Consider the following 24,058-nt stretch of genomic DNA (forward strand, 5'->3'; position numbering starts at 1 on the left):
CATAAAAAAGTGACAGTGACTCTTCAGTTAACACCATCCACAAAAACTGCTCAAATACCAAAATGTCTTCCATACAGATTAATGTGTTAAAAGGTCAAAATATGTGAAGGAAAAAATAAAAAATAATCTGAGCTGGATTTTGACATAAATTCAGAAGTCTAGGGTTAGAGTCATATGATATAACATTATGAGTAGTCAGTCTTATTCTTATTCTTATTCTTATTCGCCGAGGGTACTCAAGGTGACATTTGCTAAAATTATCTTTGTGTCTGATGCGCCCTCTAGCGTTGACAAAGGTTTCTTTCAAGTGCGCTCTGGAGAACTTCACTACCCAGAAAACATTATGAATTGATGCAGTCCACTCTATCGCCTGGAATAATTTAAACCCCGATATTTGTCTTATGTACTACATTCACAAGCTCATGAAAAAAAAACATCGTCAGTAAAATATAAGTAAATACGAAACGCCCGGAGTTTTAAACAAACATGTTTTTAAAGCCAATTCAAAAACCCACGGGGATATTTGTAGCCAGCTAAAATCCGAGTGTTAGGTCCTCAGTCTCCGGTGTCATTGGTGAATGACCGAAGATGTCTCACAGCAGGTTGTTTGCCAGGCTGCTTTGTAAGTATTATAAACAAATTATAGTTTTAATCACTTGAAATGTTTGACAGTGTAGTGTCTGCTGCAGAACTGTATTCGGTGGCTCTGTGCTGTACATTAGCTAACCTTTGCAGGCTAACACAGTCTCACACTGGCTAGCAAAGCTCCCCTGGGTTAACTGTCAGCTAGCTTCCAGGCTAGTTAGCCACATTAGCCTACCAGCTGAATATGCTGGTAAAGCTCATTGACAGTTAGCCAGCAAGCTAACTAGCTAACTTTTCGCTACCGTCCAGCTAAAACCTAATTTTAACCCCCTGCCAGCTTGGGGCCAGACAAGGACAAGTGTTGATCTTTGACCTTGCATGTCTTCTTGACTAAATGCACCGTGTCCATTCACTCAGCTCCAGTTGGTTTTTTAAGTGGAACTTTTTTTTTAGCTTTCACCCAGCAGTGATTCTGTCTGCTGCCTGCATGCTCACAGCTGTTTGCACATGAGTTTGATATCTGCCTGTGTTTTAGACGTTGCTTTGACAGGAACACAGATGGTGCTACTCTTTTATATCAAGAGATAAATGTTTGTTTGGTATCAGTCACTTTGTGAAGAGGACACCGAGCCTAAGTGGAAAGCTGGACTTTGCACAGTTTCATTGATAACTTGCCTCTGACTGAGCCACTGTGAGAAGACCAAAGTTCAGTCATTCAGGGGGAAGGCTGTTAGCCTTGTCAGGCGCTCCTGTCAGACTGTACACATGTAAAACCAACAAATGTCGCTTGGTCAAATCTTTGCATAAAGTTGTGTCTTCTGAAAGAATTCACTTAGCTTTAAGATCATACCGAGACTCTTCCCTCTTTATTTTAACCTATTTTTATTACTCGGTGAGCCTACTCAAATTTAATAAAGGGTAATCTGTTTGATTAAATTAAATTAATTAGCTGAAAGTTTTTTAAACATCTGTGCCTCAGACTAGTGAACTGAAAAGTTAAATTTATTGAGGTTGCAGCATTCAGCGTCCTCCTTGCTTTATGAACATTAGTGCCATATCTATTTATTGAACAAAGTCTGAATGAGCTCTTGCTTATTCAATCTGATGCAGCATCTAACGATAAAATGTAAGGATCTTGTGAAAAAAGGGCACCACAAGTTTTGACATTTGAAAGTTTGAACCAACAAATATTTGGTCTCTTTGCCTGATAAATTACTTACAATTTCTGTCTATTGACAGATGGATTAATCAACTTATCTTTTCAGCATAAAATTAGTGTTTATGTTATGTTCATATTATTATGAAAGTGATTACAGCTTAAAGTGCAATGAACTATGAACTTACTTAAGTTTTGTCCACAGTGTGATGCGTGCACACACATTTTAAAAAGTCGATGATGCAGTGACTCAAAGAGAAAGCTCTTGAAAGCTCTCATGAAACCACACTGAAGGCTCAGATGAAACCTCTGTCTAACCAGCCACTATGTCTGTAGTATCTCAATGTGATGTTGTGATTGGTGCATCATGCTGCTACTTTTATGTGTAATGTAAGGTTATTATACAACACGTACAGTCTTTGTCAGTTGTTCTTTGACCTGAATGTGTCTTGCTAAGTATTATGTCTAAGCTGGGGTAAAACAGCTGTTTGCAGCTGCTGAAAACGCCATTTATAAGAGCTGTGATACTGAACTGAACCATACAGTGAGCTAAAAGAATTGCGGGACATTTCTCTGTGAGTTTTTTCCTTTGGCTCTGTCACATTACGTATAGTTATTAAAAACAACATCAGTGTATAAAATACTGATTACTGCAGCTTTAAAGAATGTTGAGCTGCACCACTGTGCTGTATTATCTACTTCCAAAATATTGTTTTTAATACATGCAGGTTCCCAGCAAATTTTAGTTCACAAAATGTGCTGGTGATGTCCTTTTGTTGAAATGGATAGCATTATCATACCCAGGAAGCTTAGGAAGACCTTTACAGTAAATTGTAGTGCAATGCTTCCAGTCAGTCAGTGTAATTATACATAATGAGTTTTCATGTGACAAATTTCCTTCAGTTAATATCATAACAGCTCCACAGCATAAGCAACAATCTCTAATTAAAAAGTATTCATAGCAAGAAAAACTAACGTTTGTGGTCACAGGTGCAGTAAACTCAGCTGTCAAGTCTGAAGAAAAGCTGAAATTGTTGCTCAGCAACAATAAATGATAGTTGAAGAAGCAAAGACATTGTTGCCAAAACACAAGGTCTAAGTCCGAAGGATAATTTATTGGAAGAAGTGAATAGACTGCTCTATTTTCACCTTAAACTATTCATCATGAAAATAAAGGGTTATATTGAGGAAAATTTGATTATTATTAATACTTTTTTTTCCAAGCTGTTTTTTAGATGACAGTTTATGTATATCTGCACAGCTTGATCAATTCAAAAACAATGTGTTACATGTATGTAACAGCACAATTATTGTCCTTTTTGGTGAGCAATGGGAACATTGTAAGACTGTATAAGGTTTTGATGATTAATATTGACCTGTGTATGTATATCTGTCACCTAATATCTGTCTGTGTTTTACCTCCTTTCTTTCTCTAATCAGTGCAGCAGAGTGGAGTCAGGCACTGTTATACAGCATCAAGAAAGAACCTCTACATCAACAAGAACACGAAGGTCATCTGCCAAGGTTTCACAGGGAAGCAGGTTTGTACTCACAACTTGTTTACATTAACAGTTTTTTTTATTATTGCTTCACATGGGATTAAGTTACTGCAATCTTGTTATGAAATCTCGCTGTCACGCTGCACAATTCCTCATTTTATTTTTTGTCAAATTCTTTCTGTATCACTAAAATCATTGGAGAGGCGATATTTTAAAAGCTTATTTTTTCCATTATTTGTCAATATTTTTACAAGTGGTTTCCACCAGGTGTTTACTCAGTTGCAGTAATTATGTCAGTCAAGTCACAAGTAAGTCTGAGAGCAATTTAAATATGTACAACAGACAACAGTCTCCATCCTTAAACCCTCAGTTCATATAAGGAAAAACTCCTCTGTTGACTCAGGTAAAGAAAACAAAAAGTCCTGCAGGACTACTTAGTTCTAACAGGACTCCTTCAGGCCAAACAGACATATGATGAGTTCAGTATATAAATGACAGACATAAGAAGTATTAGTAGGATTACAGTAGAGAAATTCAGATTTACAAGTAAGTAAGATTAAGATAAAGATTTTGAGAATTAAACAAATGTCAAGTATAACTTTAAGAGTTGCAGTCAGAGTGTAAATGTGTTTGAAGTAAAGCTAAGACTTGACCTGAGAGAAGAGTTTGTTTTTCTTAAATTTTTGTTATTAATTTGTACTTTTATTCATGATGATATTAATGGTCTGTAAATGCTAAAAGCGTGTCCTTGGATCAGTTAATACAGTTGTGCTGTAGTGTACTGCACAGTTGTGAGTTGTTTGCTTTTAAGTCCTGTAAATCAGGTTTTTTGGGGAAAAGGAACTTTCATTTTTACTTAAACTTCAGTTTCTTGCCACATGACAACCCTTAGTGATTGTTTCAGTCAATAATAATAACTTTGTATGACAGATTGTTGATCCTTCCAGTTATTTTTCAAGAGTATGAAAAAGCTTGGGTTATTCACTTTGAACTGCATCCAGTCAAGGAGAATAAAACTCTTGGCAAGTGCGTTCAAGAAGCAAGAAACATGGACTTTACAGATTTATATCCCTCCCTCTGTCCTTGTGCACATTCCATTTTCCATCTTCCATTTTCTCTTCAACATAATAAAAGGTTGTTAAATATAGTTCCAGTTAACACTTTGGGTAATTAGAAAAGGATGAGAGATGAAGCAAGTGCTATTGAGTGCACATTGTCGTGTCGTTTTGGTGTGATAAGCAAGCCATTTTTCAAATTTATTGTCCCAACATTTGCGATAATAGTGACTGGCAAAAATAGCAAAGTTAGCAGGGTGAGGGAGTATATTACATTTGGAGGAAAAAATGCTGATTCATAGCTTCTAATTCCTCTTAATAGGCTAGTTATAATTTTTACATTAAGGTCATTTATTTGCACTTGTAGTTATGACCCTTGGCTACTTTATCTACATTGTTTCAGGATCTATTCAGTAATAATTAACAGACTACAGACTGATTGGTTCTGTGCCGCTGAAAATCAATTTACGCCGCCTTGATGCACTAATTTTCCAAGAAAGTACAACTGAGATTCACTCACATGATTTCACCTCCCAATATACTCTCCACTCCCTTTATTGTTATTGCCACTTTCTCTTGTTTATTTTCATTTCAAATGGGCCCTGATAGTGATATTTGTACCAAACACAGAACACTATGAACAGCAAGTACTAACAGTTGGCTGAGATTCCAAACACCAATATTCTCACTTTACTCGTACTGTATTAACTTCTTAACATCCAGTGTTCATCTTTTTTTTCCCTGATACATGACTTTTAGTTTGAAAAATCAGCTTATTTCATGCTGTCTTACAGTATATTTTATACATTTGGTGCCATCTTGTTCCAACTCTTCATTGAAGCTTTATGATGTTCACTTTGAGTGAACATCATAAAGTGTGTCCATGTTAATGTAATGCCTGCACTTGTCCATCAAGCGAAAAATATTCCACATGTATTCAGCATCATATTTGTATGTATGTCTGACATATTTGGTATCTGAGGGTTTGAATTAAGTTTGGCTGCTCAGCTGTAAATCAGTACAGATTCATGCAAGTGAAATGTTTATGCTCAGGAACAGTTTTTGTTTGTCTTAACAAAAATGTTATGTTATGAGAAAAAAATGACTGTTGGCTGATATATCTTTAAAACATCACAAACTGAAACATCAATTTACTGGTTAGGCTATAGTCTTACATGGTAAGGAGAAATCTGTCAGGAACAAAGTGAAACCATACTGTATCTGTACTGCACCTTTACAAGCATAGTGTCTGTGTTGTTAATTACTTCCATTGGTGCCTGCTGCCACCAAGTTTTTAAGCTCCTTCTTCAAAAGTATGGCACACACAGACAATTAAATTATAATGACAATATAATTTGTACACTATATTTCCCCTGACAAATTAAGAAAAACTTTTGAAACCCAAAATTAATTAATGAATTTGACTTGTTTCTGTTTGGGTTGAAGTAAATGAAACGACTCCTCAACTGTCAGGAGGAGTAAAATCCTCTAGTTGTGGCAGCCGTGACAGGTTCCCTATAGCTTTGGTGGAAGTGACAGTATATGAAATATTTCTTTGTAAACTATCTTTCTTGGGTGATATTTTACAGTCTGTGTTGGAGAATATCCAAAGCTGCTTTTGATTTGTTTTTCAAATGTTCTGCGAGGAGATTAAACTAAGCTTACATCATTATTTATCTGTCAAGAACATTTCGATTCCTCCTCATTGAATATATTTACCAGTAGCTACATGCTTAAAGGAACCCAGCCTCACTCCTGTATCCATCCCTTTACTCGGATGCACAGGTGATTAATCCTGGAAGGCAGCATATTTCCTCCTTCCTCTCTGTCTGTAATGATATCTCAAGGTTGACGCTGCAGAAGCGGCTGTACCTCACTTCATTACACACTTGTACACACACTGACTCCTCTTTCCCTCTGTCCCCGTAGGGAACATTTCACAGTCAGCAGTCTCTTGACTATGGCTCCCAGTTAGTTGGAGGTGTTTCCCCCGGCAAGGGTGGTAAGACGCACCTTGGCCTGCCCGGTCTTCAACTCAGTCAAGGAGGTATGTATGGCTCCTTAACCTTATGTGGTTGTGCCTTTGTTTTAAATATATAAATATATTAAATCATAAAAACTGAAATATTTGGTGTGGTGCTGGCAGATTTGCAGCTCAGAGGACTGTGGAGCTTTAGAGTGGAGAAACATTAGGTGGCACTATTTCACAACTTTAGAATTTCCATTTTTGTTAATACACCACCAATCCCTTTTTATTCCTCGCTTCAGGCAAAGGAGGGCACAGGGGCAGATGCCACTGTGATTTATGTACCTCCTCCATTTGCGGCAGCGGCCATCATCGAGGCCATCGACGCAGAGATACCCCTGGTGGTGTGCATCACTGAGGGCATCCCCCAGCAGGACATGGTGAGAGTCAAACATAGGCTCCTACGCCAGGGCACCACCCGCCTCATAGGCCCCAACTGCCCAGGAGTCATCAATGTAAGCTCACACACTCACACACACATAGAAATGCACGCACACATAGTTCTTTTTGTTGTTGTTGTTGTTGTTGGTGTGGCTGAGAGGACTGAAAACACAAGCTCCCTCTCAAGGGTCCAGGAGTAATTCAGATTTAATGCATTAATATTCTGACACAGTCAAACTCAAAGGAGCATGATTTTCTTCTACTGTTGCTTTTGTTTGTTTGTTTCTGTGTTGGTGGTAGCATCAATAATGTCAGCTATGTGGGCTGAATAACGCATTTTCTGGATATTAAGGTATAGCAAAATTTGCATTTGGACAAAGAACAATTAAAAAAGTTATTCTTTCTCCATGGAATTTATGCAGGGGATAGTCTTTGAATTTGTTCTAGTTTGTTTATGGCGCAAGGGGAAAAAAGCTAAATAATAAATTGTTCTTTTGCAAAAAGAAATGTTTTGTTCAGTTAAACTGGAGACTAGAGTTTATAGTTGGGTAGCAGAAGTAGTGAAATAAAAAAAAAAACACAATCATATGTGTATATGTTGCAATAAAAGGTCTTTAATTAAAATGTATTTATTTGCAGCCTGGAGAATGCAAGATTGGGATCATGCCAGGCCACATTCACAAGAAAGGAAGAATTGGTGAGATTTCCTAATTTGCCTGTGAAATGATGCACTTTAAATTCTTTGTTTGGCTCTTTAAGTGGTTTAATTTATACATGGAAATGCAAGTTGTCTTTTAAATGTTAATGGTTATTTAAGAATATTTCCTGAGTGACAGCTTAAAGGGTTTCTTAAAAAGAGACTCCAACAAAAACTTTATCCCTGCTAGCACCTTTCTTCCCAAATTAATTTTCTTGCACAGCACTGTACTTAAATCCTAGATTGAGCCTCTGCTGTTGACAGCTTGATAAGCAGTGTGTGCTGCTGCTGACCACTGAACCTTCACAGGAAGTCTGTTTTTATAGTAAATTGACTGCCATCATTCCCAAAGCATGGACAGAACAGCTGTTACAGAGCTTTGTTATTATGGTGATCTTTTTTCTTTTTGCTGTCACGTTGACAACAATTCAGTCAAAGTTGGACAGAAGAAGACAGCTGGGTTTTATATCACTTTATCACCCTTGATTGGAGCAGTTTAGAAGTTTTTTTTGTTGTTGTTTTTTAATCAAAGAATAATAACAGCATGCTTTTTTTTTTTTTTTTTTTTCTGTCTTTCAGGCATCGTTTCTAGGTCGGGTACCCTGACATATGAGGCCGTGCACCAAACCACACAAGTCGGCCTGGGCCAGTCTCTCTGTGTTGGTAAGATAGCTGTGACCTTTGGCATACTGAATTTAAATTTAGCACACAGTAATACAGCTTTTAGTTTTGTATCCAGATGTCATTAAAGCATCAATTAGCTTGGAATAAAAGAACAGATTTATCATGAAGCTGTATGGCTTTATGGGATATTGGAAGAAGATTGAGGATATTTTTTGCAGAAAATAGTATAGAAAATCTCTAGAGACATACACTTGTATGAAAACTTTACTGGACTTCAGAGGAATAGGAAGGCAATTTACCACTTACAGTCTTCACTAAAACTTGTCAGATGCTGGTGCATTTCAGCACAGGCATTTTGTAATAGAAAGGTACTTACCAACTTTTTGATCATTGCTTAGAATATCCCTCTCAGATCTGAGCGTTGAAGTTTCTGCTTCCTTTGAAGGGCTCTATTGAGATTGAACAGGCACATCAAGAGGCACAGGTGCAAGCAGAAACTTTGTCTTTTCATAATGTCTTTGACCTCAAAATTTTAGGAAAAGTGAGCCACACCAGTGATCCAGGGTCAGGCGAAATGGCTTTGTTTTCCTGCACAAACCAGAGGAGTAAAACTTGCGATTCAGTTTTACATATTTGAAACAACAGGAACTCAAAACTGAATAACCTTGCTACCAATATAGTATTCTGTGAATATCCCTAATGAATGCTTCCAATTCATGCTCCTCTTTGATGCAATTGAACATGAACTTCATGAAGCCGCTTATTTAGATGGTGTCAGTGATACTGCAGATAAGGCCATAATATGATGACATACTGGGGAATAGGGTTATTTTTTTTAATGTTTAAAAAGCTGGTAGATGAATACCAGACTTTTCTTTGTGAAATCCAGGCAATACAGTCATTTCTTCAGTTCCCAAACACAGATGTGGAACTTTCCATCACTGCCCATCCTGTTATTACTTTAATTTGCTTTTCTTCCCCACAATTTCTGACAGCCTTGTTTCTGTAATTTTCTGATTGCTAACGTGGATCAGGAACACATGCAGCTTTATAAGACAGCCTGAAGCTAGGGCATTATATGGAGCTGTCTTTGTTGCTGTCTTATACTAATTCATCTAACATAGCATATTTATCTATCTTTTGCTCTTCCTTCATGGTCATTCTCACTGAACTGACCAGTTGAAAGCCCCTGTCTGTTTTGACTTTATCAGAACATGTAGACATACTTTAACAATACCATTATAACCAACTCTGTAATTTCTTGGCAACACAGGAAATACAAGATTAAGCTTTTTCTTTAAAAGAGAAAAATATTTTGGCCAACTTATTTGCCACCAGAAAATCTATATTAAAGGGCTGGTTGGACACCCGAATTAACTGAAAAACAACTTGGCTTCATTATTATTTAGACATTTTAATTATGGAGTGTCCTCAAGCCAGACTTCATAGAGCCAGTGCTGCAACACTATTAAATATTGTGGAGTTCATTAAGAGGGTTTATTGGTGGTTCTGCTCACAACTTCTTAAGTCTGAGTATGACCTAGGGGATACAGCAAATTACAGTTAGTACAATATTTAATATCTCTGTCATCTTTGTTGCCGTTAATGTGGTTCTCTTTGATAATTATTCATGTAAATTTTTTTCTTGGTGTTGCCAGGATTTTTAATGGTATGAATATAAATTCAGGTGACATTTTATCTGTGAAGATTTGTCTTGTGGAGGTTTGCCCAAGCTTTTATAGATCTTGGAGTAATTTTCTCTGGAAATTATTTTTAAAAAAATTATTATTGGACTCTTGTGATTTTGAAAAAGCTTTATAAGTCATGTTCCTTGGGTATGAAAGGAAAGGCATCATTAAACTACTATGCAGAGATAAAGGTGGTTTGGGACACTTATACTATTAAATAAAATTTTGAAGTTACTTTGATGTAAAATTGAAAAATTATGTGCCTTTAACCCAAGTCCAGTTTAACTTTATTTCTATGTTGCCCATCTACAGTGACTTTGGAGAGCATTTAAACTTCTTCACTTTTTTGCTTACTTCATTTAATGCAGCTATAATCAGTAGTTTTATATTAACAATAAATTGCATGACTACTTGTATGCGAAACCGGCACAAAGTTCAGTTCATTGTTTTTGGTTGAAGGGCCAACTTTCCTGTTATGATTCTCCTTCACCACTCTCATATAGTCATCTCCCGATGTATACACAGAAAACAGCCCAAAAAAAGCTCTGACACCATCAGAGACAAGCTGGTGAACACAGTGTAGCATTTAGCACCAGAAGAGCCAGATATTTCCCTCAGGATTTGATGAAGACCCAAACAGATGTTTGACATAAAAAGATTTGGATTTTTCAGGACACCAGAAATATGACTTCAAATAAATCCTAATGTTGCTCCATGTCTACTGGATGTGAAAATAGACAGCAGTTTGCTAACAACACCATATCAGCTTGAAATGTGATAATATATTAGTGTATTATTTAAAGCTTGTTTCTGCTGCTCCCAAGTGGTCAGAAAAAGCAATAATTACACATTTTAAACTGGATTTAATTTACTTTTGGGGAAATTCATTATGCACACATAAAGCAATAATGATAAAGAAGACACACATTTCCAGATTTGCTTGTAACTGTATTAAAAATAAAAAATACAGAATTATTTTGGTAGGAAAGTGTGCAAAGAGGACACTTCTGACCACTTAATGCATGTTGCTGATGATGTGGCAATTAGGAAAGAAAAGGTTGAATTAATCTGTAAAAGGAAATAAGTTTCTATGTATGGCATACACTAAAATCATGCTAAAACCAAAATAATCTAGAAACCTTTCAGGCGCTCTTATTGGTCAATTTATGACCCCAGTGAACAACTGTGAACAATCTCAGTGCTGATTATCAGACCATATCGACATAAAGTTGTGTTCCACCTGCTTCTTATTCTACTTTCAGGCCAAACAGCCATGTATTACTGAAATATTCACAGGAATTATCCTTCAAGAGTCTTGAGCATACAACAAGTGTTTGCTTTGTCTCCTGCAAGGTATTGGCGGCGATCCGTTCAACGGTACAAACTTCATAGACTGCCTGGAGGTGTTCCTGCAAGATCCCAAGACAGAGGGCATCATCCTTATTGGAGAAATCGGAGGCAATGCAGAGGAGAATGCAGCAGAGTACCTTAAACAGCACAACTCTGTAAGGAACTAACACACTGGACACCCATTATTTCACTTCACTCTCCTTGTAATATCCTCTGCTTGAGCGCGTCACCATAGCAGGTATATCTGTTCGTATAAAAAATTTATCCTTTTCTGAATTCGCTCTTAGTCATGCCCTTTCAAATCTATCTGCTGTAGTGAACACTGGAAACCATTGTACAATGAGAATGAGGTAGAACTATGAAAGTGCCCTTTCTTTCTGATCACAGCCTCAGGCTTTGTCTCTTAGTTTTCTGTGTCCGTGTGATTTGTGTAATAGAGATAAAGAGTGACAGATGGGATGGAGGTATGATTCACAGGGCATGTTCTAAGAAATCGGCAGTGTTGACAAGCAGTGAACCTTTTGTCATGCTTTCATGTGACAAAGAGCAGTATGGTGATGATTGGCTTATGGAACCAAGTGGCAGAGAACTTGTAACTGACATTTTTAACTTCACCAGGCCTGTGCTTTTTTTTTTTTTTTTTTTTTTTTGCTCCTTGCAGATGACTTTTAATCTGTTAATTTTTCAGTGTGTATGTGTTTGTTTCTGTGTCTGCGCGCGTGCTTACAGTGCTCTTGAGCTGAGGAATGGATTTGATTTGCCCTCGGCTGCTTTAATGCATGCAAATCTCCTGCTAGCGTCTCAGGAGAATAACTTCTCTCACTCCACAAATAAAGTACAAACACCCCCCTCCCCCATCTTCCATTGAAAGTCAATTGTGGAGAACATCGTACATAAAGTAGCATACTTGGACCTTATTTTTAATAGAGCAAGCTCAGTAGGAGACTGGAAACATTGTTTTTTACTTTGGAGAAAACTTAACTTTTATTGATTTGAATATATTTGAATTCAAGTCACCAATACACTAACCTAGGGCAGCTCCCATGTGTGAATATTGTATTAATGTGAAGCATAGTGTTGCTGGAAATGAGCAGCTGGTGAGCTCAGCTAAATCTCCCAAAATAAATGCATATTGCAAAACAGCGAAGAAGTCACCACAGTGATAGATTCTTTCTGTACTCTGTTGATCAGGAAGATTTAGCTAATTCCCAAGCTTCTTTATGAGATCTTAAGCACACTGAACTGTTGTAAAGATAAACCTCTTGATATGTTACACGTGATATGAATTTGTAACCTTGAGCTGACAGGAGAAAATCGGTCAGCACCAGCATCTCCCTTCATAGCTAGCTGCCTACTCAGCTACATCCATGAAAAATGTCTACAAAAACTGTGACAAGCGAAAGATTGCAGCAGCTGCACACGTTGATGACTTATAGAAATAACTTTAAAATCAACCTGTTTAACATTTGTAAAAAGGACACATTGGACTGGATCCGGCCACACCACCGGATTTTGAATGATTTCAACCCCAGCTCAGCCCTGCCCTTGCTCACACAGACACACACCTGCAGCTCTTTATACATCCCCGACACCAAGTGAGAATAAGGAAAGAGACCAAGACAGTGATGTAACCTGGTCACTATATTTTAATACAGACTCTCACATCCTGGGTGCTGCTATTGGCGAGTACACACCCACTGCTTAAAGGTTGTAGCCCAGAAACCTCTTGAACACAGCGAAATAGAAAATTAGAAAATAGAGACAGAGGGCAGGGGATCTGCTGATAAATGCACCACCAACACACTTCTAATGGGTCATAAGCGACAACTGAGAGGGATTATTTTCGCACGAGTCTATACATTGTTTGCAGGAAAATGCTAAATATTATACCTTTAACATCTCGTGGCAAAACTGTACTAACATCGGCAGAAAGTTGTGTGTTCACGTTTGACCACATCAGTCATCATTGTGAGAAGTTAATTGCGAAAACAGTTTTTTACGACGTTTGACGCTTCACATTAACTTGACAAATTCTGCCACACTGGACACATCATGTATCGAATCCTCTGTGAAATTAAAGGTCCGGTGTCATGATTGATTTGAGTCATGCAACATTAAATATATTGAACTCCTATTTGAGAAAGACACATTATACCAGAAAGGTGAGGAAGTATTGATTTCAGTATCCATCAATGTTACAGCTGAGTTACTGCAGACTGTTTATCTACCGACACCTTAATTCTGTAAAATTCAAGAAAACAAGCTCATACTTCCCCCCCAGGTTCTGCTGTCAGATTTTATGATGCAGGGCATATTTCAGGGTTCAGTCTTCATCAGTGTCTGCATTGCTCTCCAACATAATATGGTCTTAAGAAGTCACCAGTATCAAAGGTATGCCTATCATTACCATTACTTCACAGGCTTTCTAAAGTCAGAAATAGGTTTTACACAGAAAAACCTTATTACAATTTGCTTCATGCATATCAAGTAGGTCGGAGTATTTGGTACCTAAGCTACCGTGGAGGTTTACTGAAATTATTTATTTATTTATTTTCTATTTCAGCCTCTTGACTTTTAGCCCAGCCTGTCTCCATTGAGCTTAGCTAAACCCCTTGTAATTCAGTGGAAACAACACTGAAAACTAACACAGGTTTTAGTCTGAAGGAAATGTGAGGTTAGAAAAGTGACGGCTGGCTCCACGTGTACGCACGCTTGCCGGTTTTATTCATGCCTACCTGTCAGGCGTATAGCTCCGTATAATTGTCTCACTTTTGCTTTTTAAGCTCGTGAATGCAATTCCTCACCTTGGAGCAGGCTGTTTTTGTGTTTATAGAACAAAAGCCCTCCACCAGTCATGTTAGCACACAGAGGTGGGGGAACTACACTATTGGTCTTATAATTAAGGTAATATATCTGAACTGCTAACAGTGGAAGACAAAAGACAGGTAAAGCGAATGGTAGCAGGACTGCCCTCCCTGTATGCATTGTTAGTGCTCAGTATCCAGGGAGGCAGGGATTAATAGAGTAATTAAACCCCTTTCGTTTGAGGTAGATTTAAGACTTGATTCACATGAGGGTGGTTTGTTTACTCAGAACGTGATCTGACTTCTGAATACTGAGTCAAGTTTGATGTTAATTTGTTTTGTGCTTACATTTTTCAACTCATACATCAGATGCTTGTAACATATTTAGAGCACTTTAAAGTGACATTCCTTCTCTCTCTCCTGCTCCTTTTCCCTTTTGACTGTGCAAGTGTTAATGTCTCATTAGCAATGCATTTCTAGCCAAGGTCCTCAGCATTTCCCTGGCTGATATACATCCTGCTAGTCTCAATTATCAGAAGTCATCTCAAGTTTATATTAGTGGCTGCCATCTTGTTCTTGCCAGTGTCGGGTTTGAATTTGGAGCTGAAATGGCAGGAGAGAGTGGGTGTCTTTTGAAGGACCTCACTGTATTGCTTTGGCTGTTGAGCATGCCACATTCACTCTGTGAAAGCAGTCTGCCAGATGAGCCACAGCCTCTGTTGAAAGCACAGGACTAAGTGTGTGTGTGTGTGTGTGTGTGTGCGTGCGCGTGTGTGTGCGTGTGTGTGCGCGTGCATGCACAAAGCCGTCCTCTACAATTATATTGTTATTCCTAACTATGAAATATTAGCTGCTGTGCACACACATACACACACACACACACACACACACACACACACACTCTTTGTCCCTCTTGCTGGTAATGATGTTATTGCTGAAGATGAAATATTAGCTCTCTTCACCTTGGAAATGATCTTAACTGTTGAATGTAACATCCATCAATGAGCAAGCAGCATAGACAGGCGCTCAGCTAATCAGCGCCTGCATGACTAATTACCATCTCAGAAATGAGATGATATGAAATGGCAGGAGCCTGAGCCCCTATCTGGTCATACACCAGCCCATGCAATTAAATGGCTTGATTGACCCTTTGTTTTAATAATGCAGGCAGAGACAGAGATGGCTGGTTAGACAAGCCTGTTAAAATGGCGGCCTGGTAATGGGAGGACATGGGGTGTTTAATTTGTAATGAATGAATAAAACGCAGGTGCATAATTTTCTTTTTCTTTATTTTTATAAAACCCCTTCCCTTGTTTTGTTTCCTTCCTTCATTCTTCCTTCTTTTTCTACTTAGCTAACTTTTCCCACGTCCTCACACTTTCCCTTGAGCTCGTTCTCCTTTTTTATCCATTTTCACCTTGTTTTTGCACTCATGCTTTTCTTTGTCTCCCTCCTCCATGTCCAGGGTGCTAATTCAAAGCCCGTGGTGTCCTTCATCGCGGGGCTAACTGCTCCTCCCGGCCGTAGGATGGGCCACGCTGGCGCCATCATCGCTGGTGGAAAGGGAGGAGCCAAAGAGAAGATTGCAGCCCTCCAGTCAGCTGGAGTTGTAGTCAGCATGTCCCCTGCCCAACTGGGCAGCACTATGTTCAAGGTGAGTTCTTTCTCCCAACCAGATATTATCATAGACAAGGACAGTAATTATGATAATCTGACAATTGTACTGTTTTGATGGGGTGTGCAAGAGGACAGGACCACATATTCAAGTTTATAGTCTGGTATAGTTATGGTTATAATCTTTTAAAATACCTACCTAAAACAAAATTATTATTCATAGCAAGCATTCTCATTGAGTTCCTAATCCAGTTACAGGAAAAAGTATCCACATTTCTCTTTAGCCCTTTTCAGACAGGTGCAAATGTGATGGCAGTTTTACATGTCGGCGTTAATTCTGAATAAACGTCTGTGTTTATTTGCTGTAATATTTTGTGTTTCCATGATAATTCTGTCATATCACAGTTAGTTTTTAGAGCAGACGTGTTTAGCATAGTCACCATTGCACACTTTTTAAAATGCTCAAGTTGTCTTTCTTCGAATAATATTTCAGCATTATAAACATGATCCAAATATATTGGATTCAGATGTCCTTTACGTTGTTTTTCAATTCATCAGTCGATTCATCTCTCTTTCTGTTTCATCTTTTGTCTTGACGTGCTTCAGCTTCATTCTGAGTATTGTTAATGTTAAGTCAAATGTAACACAGTGTTGTTTGGATACAGATGAATAAGCAAGTTAATAAAAGCTGATGTCCAGCATAACCAACCAGGATGTAATATAATCACATTGTAATAACACTGTAATATTTATACTTGTCCTTTGGCCCCGCAACAAAATATCTTGTGATGCTGGTCAGTCATAGCACCATGCTTTCATCCCTGAAGAGTTACAAATGCGAGAAGCTTTCCTTGGAATAGGAATTAAATTTTTTTTCTAGAAGAAGCAAGGTTTGAAGATTGAACTTTTAATATGCCGTAAAGAAAGGCAGAAGAGAAGGGCAGAAATTAATAAACGCGTGTTGATAGTGGCTGAGTTGGCGCCACTGCCTCTTTATTTCAATTTATCTCTGGGGAAGCACTGTTAACAAGATGTATAAAAAGTGAAAGCATGTATTACACCCATTCATCATCTTATGCTTTCATTACCACTGCTGGCACTACTGCACGCGAATATAGATTTACACGTTTTTTTTTTTTCTCCCCCCCCCCACCCCCCAAAGTTTAATTCATAATCATTGCGTGTAATGATGAAAAACGTGCTATGTGGTTGCTCATTTCGTCGCACATTGTGTTCATACATCTCTGTTAATCTCATTGACCGCTGTAATCGAAGTAATAACATCTAAGAGTAGCGAGTGGACGTAACGCTTTCGGGGCGTGGGAAACAATGACGACCCCAGTCGCAGCTGTTCAGGTGGTGGAGAACATCTCTGCTGCCGCTGACCTGCATCAGCCTTCGACGTGACTGAGGAAAACATGAATTTGCAAAAGTGGATATTTGCGTCATCATACTTAATTAGAGGTTTATGAATTATGCATATTACTGCAGCAGATGTTTTTATGCTAAAAACATGATCAGCTGAACCTAGACTGCACACACTGTCAACAGCAAGTTTATGTGTCGAATGTGTATTTGGTATCAAAAAGGTGTGCACTGTATTTTGAGGTGTTTTCAGTAAATTGAAATGGCTGTTAATAATGCTCTTACTTCCAAGTAGTACATCATCAAATGGAACAAACACTGCTGAGGATGCTTTTGTCCTCTGAGTTACATAAACACATCCTGGCACACCAGTCGTCAACATAATAATTACAGATACACATTGCCAATTCACTTGTAAACAGGTAACAGTGTAAACAGGATGCAGGATCCTGGTATCATTACCACTGTGTATGTCTCTGTCTATAACATTTTCATTTTTAGCCATTTGAATAATTTGTTGAAAGAAAAACGTGGCAGGACAAACAATATTTCTAACTCGGATTCTTGTTTCTCGTTGTTTTCTTTCTGTGTGTTGTCGCGCAAATCTGTTGAACAGGTACATGGAAAAATGAAATCATGAAACGGAAATAGTAAAATACCTACGCGCTGTCAGAACTGAGTTTTTTAGAAATATAGTTTAGTCATAGCGCTTGGGCGAGGGATCATGCATAACAAGTTGTTTTTATCAACTGGAGTTGAAACAAGTTCAAACAGCGGATAGAGGGAGGAAGATCAGACAACAGCCAGTTCATGTCTGATATCTAACATGAAAGTATCTTCATAACAGTAAAAGGTTTAAAGTTTAAGGTTATAGAGATGTTGCTCACTGCCTGTCTAATCTAATTATTGGTTCCCCCTGCAGCTTTTCAATTTTAGTTTCTATGCATCTTGAATTTTTATTTCATTTTATTTTTTTTAGATGTCATTACAATGACGTTTTTGGTCAGTTATTGATGTTGTAATTGTCTCCAGTGTTTGTGATTTGGCTTCCCTTTGATTATTGCAGCTTGTGGCTTTCATTATGGTGGTGTTATTTTTCAGTCAAAAGTCCATTTTTTCTGACAAAGGTCCATGACTGAACCATTGTATTTCTAATAAGCTCAGTGCTGACACGCTGCACCATTTCAACTACTTCCTCTGCCCCTTCTGTCTTTGCAAACCATTTGTTTCTATTGTATCTCCACACCATATGATCACTTATTCTTACTCAGATGTATTTTTTACAGGCTCTTGTTCACTTAAAGCCCCTGAAAACTTTTATTATGTATATGAAGTTTTCCTCAATAGCATTAAATATTCATGACCGATTAAGCAACAGTCAGCGTTTCAAAAAACGCAATTAAGATTTAAGCACTTAAAAACACTTAACAGGACTTGTTACATGAACAAACAACTCAATAACTCCAAATATTGTGTAATCACTTAGGTCCATGACATAATCTTTTTCCAGCTAAACTCTGCAAGGATAAGAACACAAATATAGATATCTCTGAATAAAATAACCCAAACTGTTCTACATTTTGCAGTTCATTTAGGTCCGAAAGGTACCTATTGAGAAAATATGAGCTCTGGGCCTTTAATAATTTAAAAAGTGTAGAGTTATGTTGAGACATAATGAAATATGCAGTGCTTGCTGTGATATCCAAAGGTATTTTCAGTGCCACTGGTGCAAGGACAAGATATCAGAAAACGTTTGTTTATCTTAGAAAGACCTAATTCGTATGCATGGTAGAATAATTACGACCTTTTACTTGTTTACAAAATATCTAGAGCTCCTAATCACAGCAGCAGATAGCATTATCCTGTCCCGCTCAGTGTTCACGCATTGCACATGTATACGGATGTGTGCAGACAAACAGAAGCATTTAATCTCCAGTTTCTGTTTGCTTCAATAAATCCCCCCCCCCCAACAAAAAAAAAAACCTGAAGGCAGCTCACAGACCATATTTACGACGCCTGCACTCCTCATACATCTGGCCTCAGGTGTGTCAAAGCCGTTGTCACTGCTGGCTTGTAAATGTCTCGCTGTTCGTTCACGTCATGTTTTTCTCTGCTCTCCTCAGTTGGAATCCGGATGTATTTTCACCCGTCCCTTTTGAGTGGCAACCTCTACTTTTCTCATTTTTACTCCCCCTCTTCCTCTTGTCTTGTCAAGTGTCTGAGTCTGTCTCACACAAAAAGTCTGTTTTTTTTTCTTCCCCTCCGTCTCTGTCACAAACAACTCTACTCTTACCTTGGGTGCTATGATTCCTGTCTTGTACTGTTGAGTTACTGTCTGCTGCTGGGAACCAACAAAGCATCGGTCTGCTTATGTCACAACAACCCTCCTCCTTTGTTTTTGGTTTTTTTTTTTTAATGTCACTCTTTCCATCCCATTACTCTTTCTTTGTCCTCACGTTTTCCTCTACAGCTTTGTCCCTAATTACTGATCCCTTTGCCACTCCCTCTTTTACCCCACCTCATCTGTCAAGCAAAAAAATCTAGTGAACTAGGCCACAGCTCTCCAACCTACCCACCCGTCCACATGCCTGCTCGCTCATTTCGTCCTTCCCTTCTCAAAGTCAGGCTCAGAGAGGCCGAGTTTGCCTCCCTAGCATTTCAGATTTCAGAGAAGGAGGGAATATTTTCTCCTCAAGGTGGCAGTAGACCTTCAGGTATCTGCAAGCTACAGAGGGATGGGCCAACATGTGCATGAGAACTTGTGTGTTCTGCAGACCTGATAAATGGCATTTGCATTAAGTTACTTTCCCCCTGTGGAATGGAAAATTCTCGGGGAACGACATATTCTATCATCCCACGGTTTGTGTGATATTTTCCAAATTGAATATGTAAATAGCTACATCCTGTTTAATGGCTAACATAATGCTTTCTCATTTATAGTCACATGGTTGGACTGTGCTGATAAACACAGCAACTATAACCTCACATAAATCAGATTTTTTTGCAGATGTTTCACCCATATAAATCACAGGAAGTGAGCTGTTTTAATGTCGACAACTGGAACTTACTGACACGTACGTGCTACATGATTTGCACTCTCCAGGAAAAACAACAGGCTCTCCAGAGCTCTAGCCGCCTCTTGTCACCCACCCCAACAGCTGATCTGATACACAAGATCAAAACAGAGCTGTGTGAATTCTGCATGAATAAATCATTCACTTCTGTCTATCTCACTTAATTTCACGTGGTTTCTTTTCTTCTCCCTCTCTGTTGTCCGTCTCTGTAGGAGTTTGAGAAGAGGAAGATGTTGTAAATTGTGCAGGAAGGCACCCAACCTTTTACCCCCTGCCCTGAAATTGAGATGAACAGCCTGATTCTGGAGGTGGATATGCCCTACAGCATCTATAAACCCTGATTATTTCCACTACGATGCGCACATACAGTGTTTATATTGTAATTTCAGCCATGAACTTGTACCTTGCACATATTGAAATAATAAAACATAGTGTCTTAATGATATCCTAAAGAACTCATTGTACACAATGTCAAAGCTTTATAGATGTTTTTTCTTCCTCCACACAATGTCTACAGTTGAAGGGAAGGATGCCATGGTAACCTTGGTGATCTGTTTCATTCTGTTATACTGCTACTGTGGGACGTATTCCATCACTCATTTCACTGGCTGTCTACCTGAATAAGAAATATTTCTCATATCATTTCCTCGCTGTGTCGTGTCTATACTTTACTCGCGTGGCACTTTTGAGAAACAGGTGTGGTCTCATTATGGAGAGAGCTCATCTGTCTTGAGGTTTCCAGCCTTTTGAAGTAACAGAGCATGAAACTGCATATACTGTATGTAAGGGAGCAGACAGGGATACAAAAGTTATCAGATGTTGAGTGGGCATGATGTTTACAAGCTTTCCAGTGCATCTTGTGTCAGTTATATGTACATGTGATGTACATGACATGTAAAATCTTACCATTTAGTTTTAGTCATGCTTATTTACTAGTAATACAAAAGACACATTGGAAATCTGAATAGTCGATCTTTTTAACGCCTCGTCACAGCAGCATTCAAAATGGCAAAGGTTTGCAGAGATTCTATTGGAATAAAGTTAACTTTGGTGACCTTTTGTTCAGTTGAGCGCTAGTACGCCGTCTTGTCACTGCTGATCTTTGAGGGAAAGCAGGAAAGCCAGTGACACATCACCTAAGTGAGTTTGTAACATTATTTTAGGTTCAAATGTTTTCATTTACACAACTGGCAGTTAGTCTGGTGACATATAAAAGCCAAGTAGGTGGGAGAAGGTTAAGGTTTGTTTCCTGGAGCTATGCACTAATGTAGACTGCAGTCTTATCAACCTCACAAAAGTACCAGTAGAAAAGATTAGTTTGTTCATTTTTAGCTAACACTTAGCCACAATAGTTCATTAAAAATCCCTGTGGCTAATCTCCTACTATAACATATTTTACAAAGACTTATTATGGTGTGACAAAGTCTTTTTAATAAAATATTATTTTAGTTATTAGGTACTTAAGTAGAAAAAATGGAAAAAATTAACTTATTGCATCTTCTCAAATGTAAAGATTTAATACTTTTCATTGTCCCCTGTGGCAAAAGAAATTATTTGATGATGTTACCTTGGGCTCTGAATAATTGTGATGGGTCTTTTTCTATATTTCATAGACCAGTTAATCTAAAAAATTTAATTCAATTCAGTTTTATTGATAAAGCGCGAGACAAACAACAACGGAAATTTGTGGAATGGAAGGTTCATGGAAAAAAAATAGGTTAAACTGACACCTCATTACAGTACACTAAGTGAAATTAGACTGAGTGGAGGGAAATGAAAGGGGAAGATAAGGTTACACTTGGTTCTGCTCCCACAGAATCTTTTTAAATTAACGCACGAGGAACAAAAGAGAGTAATGAAGCATATAATGCCCTACGCTGGACATCTCTACTGCCTATTCTTATCTGCTCCACAGCAGTCAGCCAAGGCAGATTATTCTGTGTACACATTGTTAACAATTACTTTTTAATCTGCATTAGCGAATTAACATAATGTCTGACAGTGGAACAGAAAGCTTATTTGTTTAGAGACTCAGAAGTTCCTTCTTGTACTGAAGTTGCCAAGCTGTATTCTGCTTTGGTCGGTCTCATGTAAAATGTAAAATGTAAAAGAGGCTGCTTTCAGGTGATGTTTTTTCTTGTTGTTGTTGTTGTTGTTGTTGTTTTTACAACTTAAGTGTAATTAAGTGCTGATTCATGAACAGTTTTCATTGTCAGTGATAACATCATCGGACAACTCAAGATGGCTGTCTGGTAGCTGAGCAAACGTGTGAGTTTCAAAAAAATATGTGCAATGACATTACATCACTAAATGCACTAATTTTGGGTTGAATTACCTTGAGTTAGGGTGACGTCAGCTATCCAAGATTTCAGTTGTAATTACGGCTTGAATGTTGACACAAGCACTGTTTACAAGTTGCTTGCAGTTAATTATGTATCTCCGTTGACATTAAAGTGGCAACAAGGTTAGTGGGATTATTCAAAATTTGTTTCTTGAGTGATTTTTTGATTAACCAAGGCCATAGGGAGAATAGCATTGATTTTGGTTATTTGTAGGGAAATGTTAGATGAAGCTTACTGCTTTGAAAAGATCAGTGTACATCAGCAGAAACCTTTCACCAAATACCTGAGTATCTACCTCAGAAAGAATTGAATTAGTATTTTTTGATTTAGATACTTTGAGTGTCTGAATTTAAGTGCTAGAGTTGAGTACAGTTTGTTCCAAAAACAACATTTGTGATTTTTAAGATCTTGGTTAGTTTTAGAAATAACCAAGAGAGCTGCTCTTTTAGAACAGAACCACGTTCAACCTTCAACCTCACTGACAAAGCAGCGCTGATGACAGGTGTGTTCGATTTTGATGTCATCCTTTTGGCCAGACGAGCCGGAGACCTTGAGCAGACAATTTATTCTCTCCGACCACAGAATTAACTTTATTCATAAAAAACCATGAATGGCTGACTGAGGCCCACCCACAGTCCCACAGCGAAGGCCTCATTACCAAGAGACTGCCGACTTCAGCCTGAGTCAATCGTCTGAATTGAAGAAACAAGAATATTCCTCGGAGCAGTCGGCAGTCCTAATGAACTCAACAGGGTACAAGTGCAAGTGCCCCAGCACGCACAGCAACACCTTATGACTTATGTATGTGAAGAGAAGTTGAACAGTGCAGAAGTGCCCAGCATGTAAATCAGTCATTTAATTAAACGGTTGCTAATGAAACAGACAAGATAAATCTCATGTTAAGAGGTAAGAGCTCTTTTTTTTTCCTTTTCTTTTTTTTAATTTCTAGACTGTGTTCAGGGATGAGTAGAAGCTAACATGGTACGTACGGTGGGTCATTAACATTGGTATTTAAATGTAACAATAGCACAGGCTGCCACCTGCCAATGAGGATAATTATGTTGCTGTACCAAAAAGTCGTGTGATCTGGAAGCTGTACAGGTGCGGGTTAGAGTTGTTGCCCCTGTTTGTAATTACCTGGTTTGTTGGCAGCAACTCTCAATGAAGTGCTCATCCATTCATTGTCACATATTGCTCTTTTTAGCCTCAGAGTGCCAGCGATCATTGTCAGATTGTTTTATTGATACCATTGATCCTACCTGATGCTGCAAAGTCTGGCTGGCACAATTTCCATTAAAAGCATTGGAGAGCAGCAGTGAGGACAAGAAATAAAACCAAGGGGCTTGACAGTAGCAATTTGCATGAGGCAGTATTGTTTTAATAGAACCACTGACTTGAGATTGCTTTGGGAATTGAGGGCAAGAACGAGGACAGGGGAGCGGATGTATAGGGATCTTGGAACAGAGCTCCATTATTTTTTTCAAGTCAGCTGTGGATTCACTGCTTCTTCAGACAGAGGAAAGGTTTTATTTGTCTGGCTTGTGATGATAGAAAGACACAAGACAATGTTTCATACAGAGAGTAAGCCGCTGCCCGTTCATAACTAATGTTTTGATGAATTAATTCATACTAGTGGCGTCTGTTCAACGACGAGCAAATGGAGCGGCCTTGTTTTTTGGTTTTCTAAGATAATTCATAAAAATGATCTTTGGCTTGAGTTTTATGTTTTGTATTTTTTGTTTGTTTGTTTGTTTGTTTTTGGTACAACTTTCTAACCAGGTTTCCATGCATTTCTAAG

At 38.3% G+C, this 24,058-nt stretch overlaps 1 protein-coding gene across 1 annotated transcript; it reads left to right on the forward strand.

Annotated features, from left to right (window-relative positions):
• The first annotated feature begins 463 nt into the window (after positions 1–463).
• Positions 464–20,560, forward strand: suclg1 (succinate-CoA ligase GDP/ADP-forming subunit alph). Its single transcript, XM_018695845.2, is given in 10 exon segments — positions 464–622; positions 3,182–3,282; positions 6,225–6,317; positions 6,319–6,342; positions 6,564–6,776; positions 7,342–7,399; positions 7,979–8,062; positions 11,065–11,216; positions 15,331–15,519; positions 20,131–20,560. Coding segments are annotated over 10 exon segments (975 nt in total). The 5' UTR covers positions 464–588; the 3' UTR covers positions 20,158–20,560.
• Positions 20,561–24,058: the final 3,498 nt, after the last annotated feature.

This window comes from Lates calcarifer, linkage group LG5 (genome assembly GCF_001640805.2).
Source record: "Lates calcarifer isolate ASB-BC8 linkage group LG5, TLL_Latcal_v3, whole genome shotgun sequence".
Classification (NCBI taxonomy): Eukaryota; Metazoa; Chordata; class Actinopteri; family Centropomidae; genus Lates; species Lates calcarifer.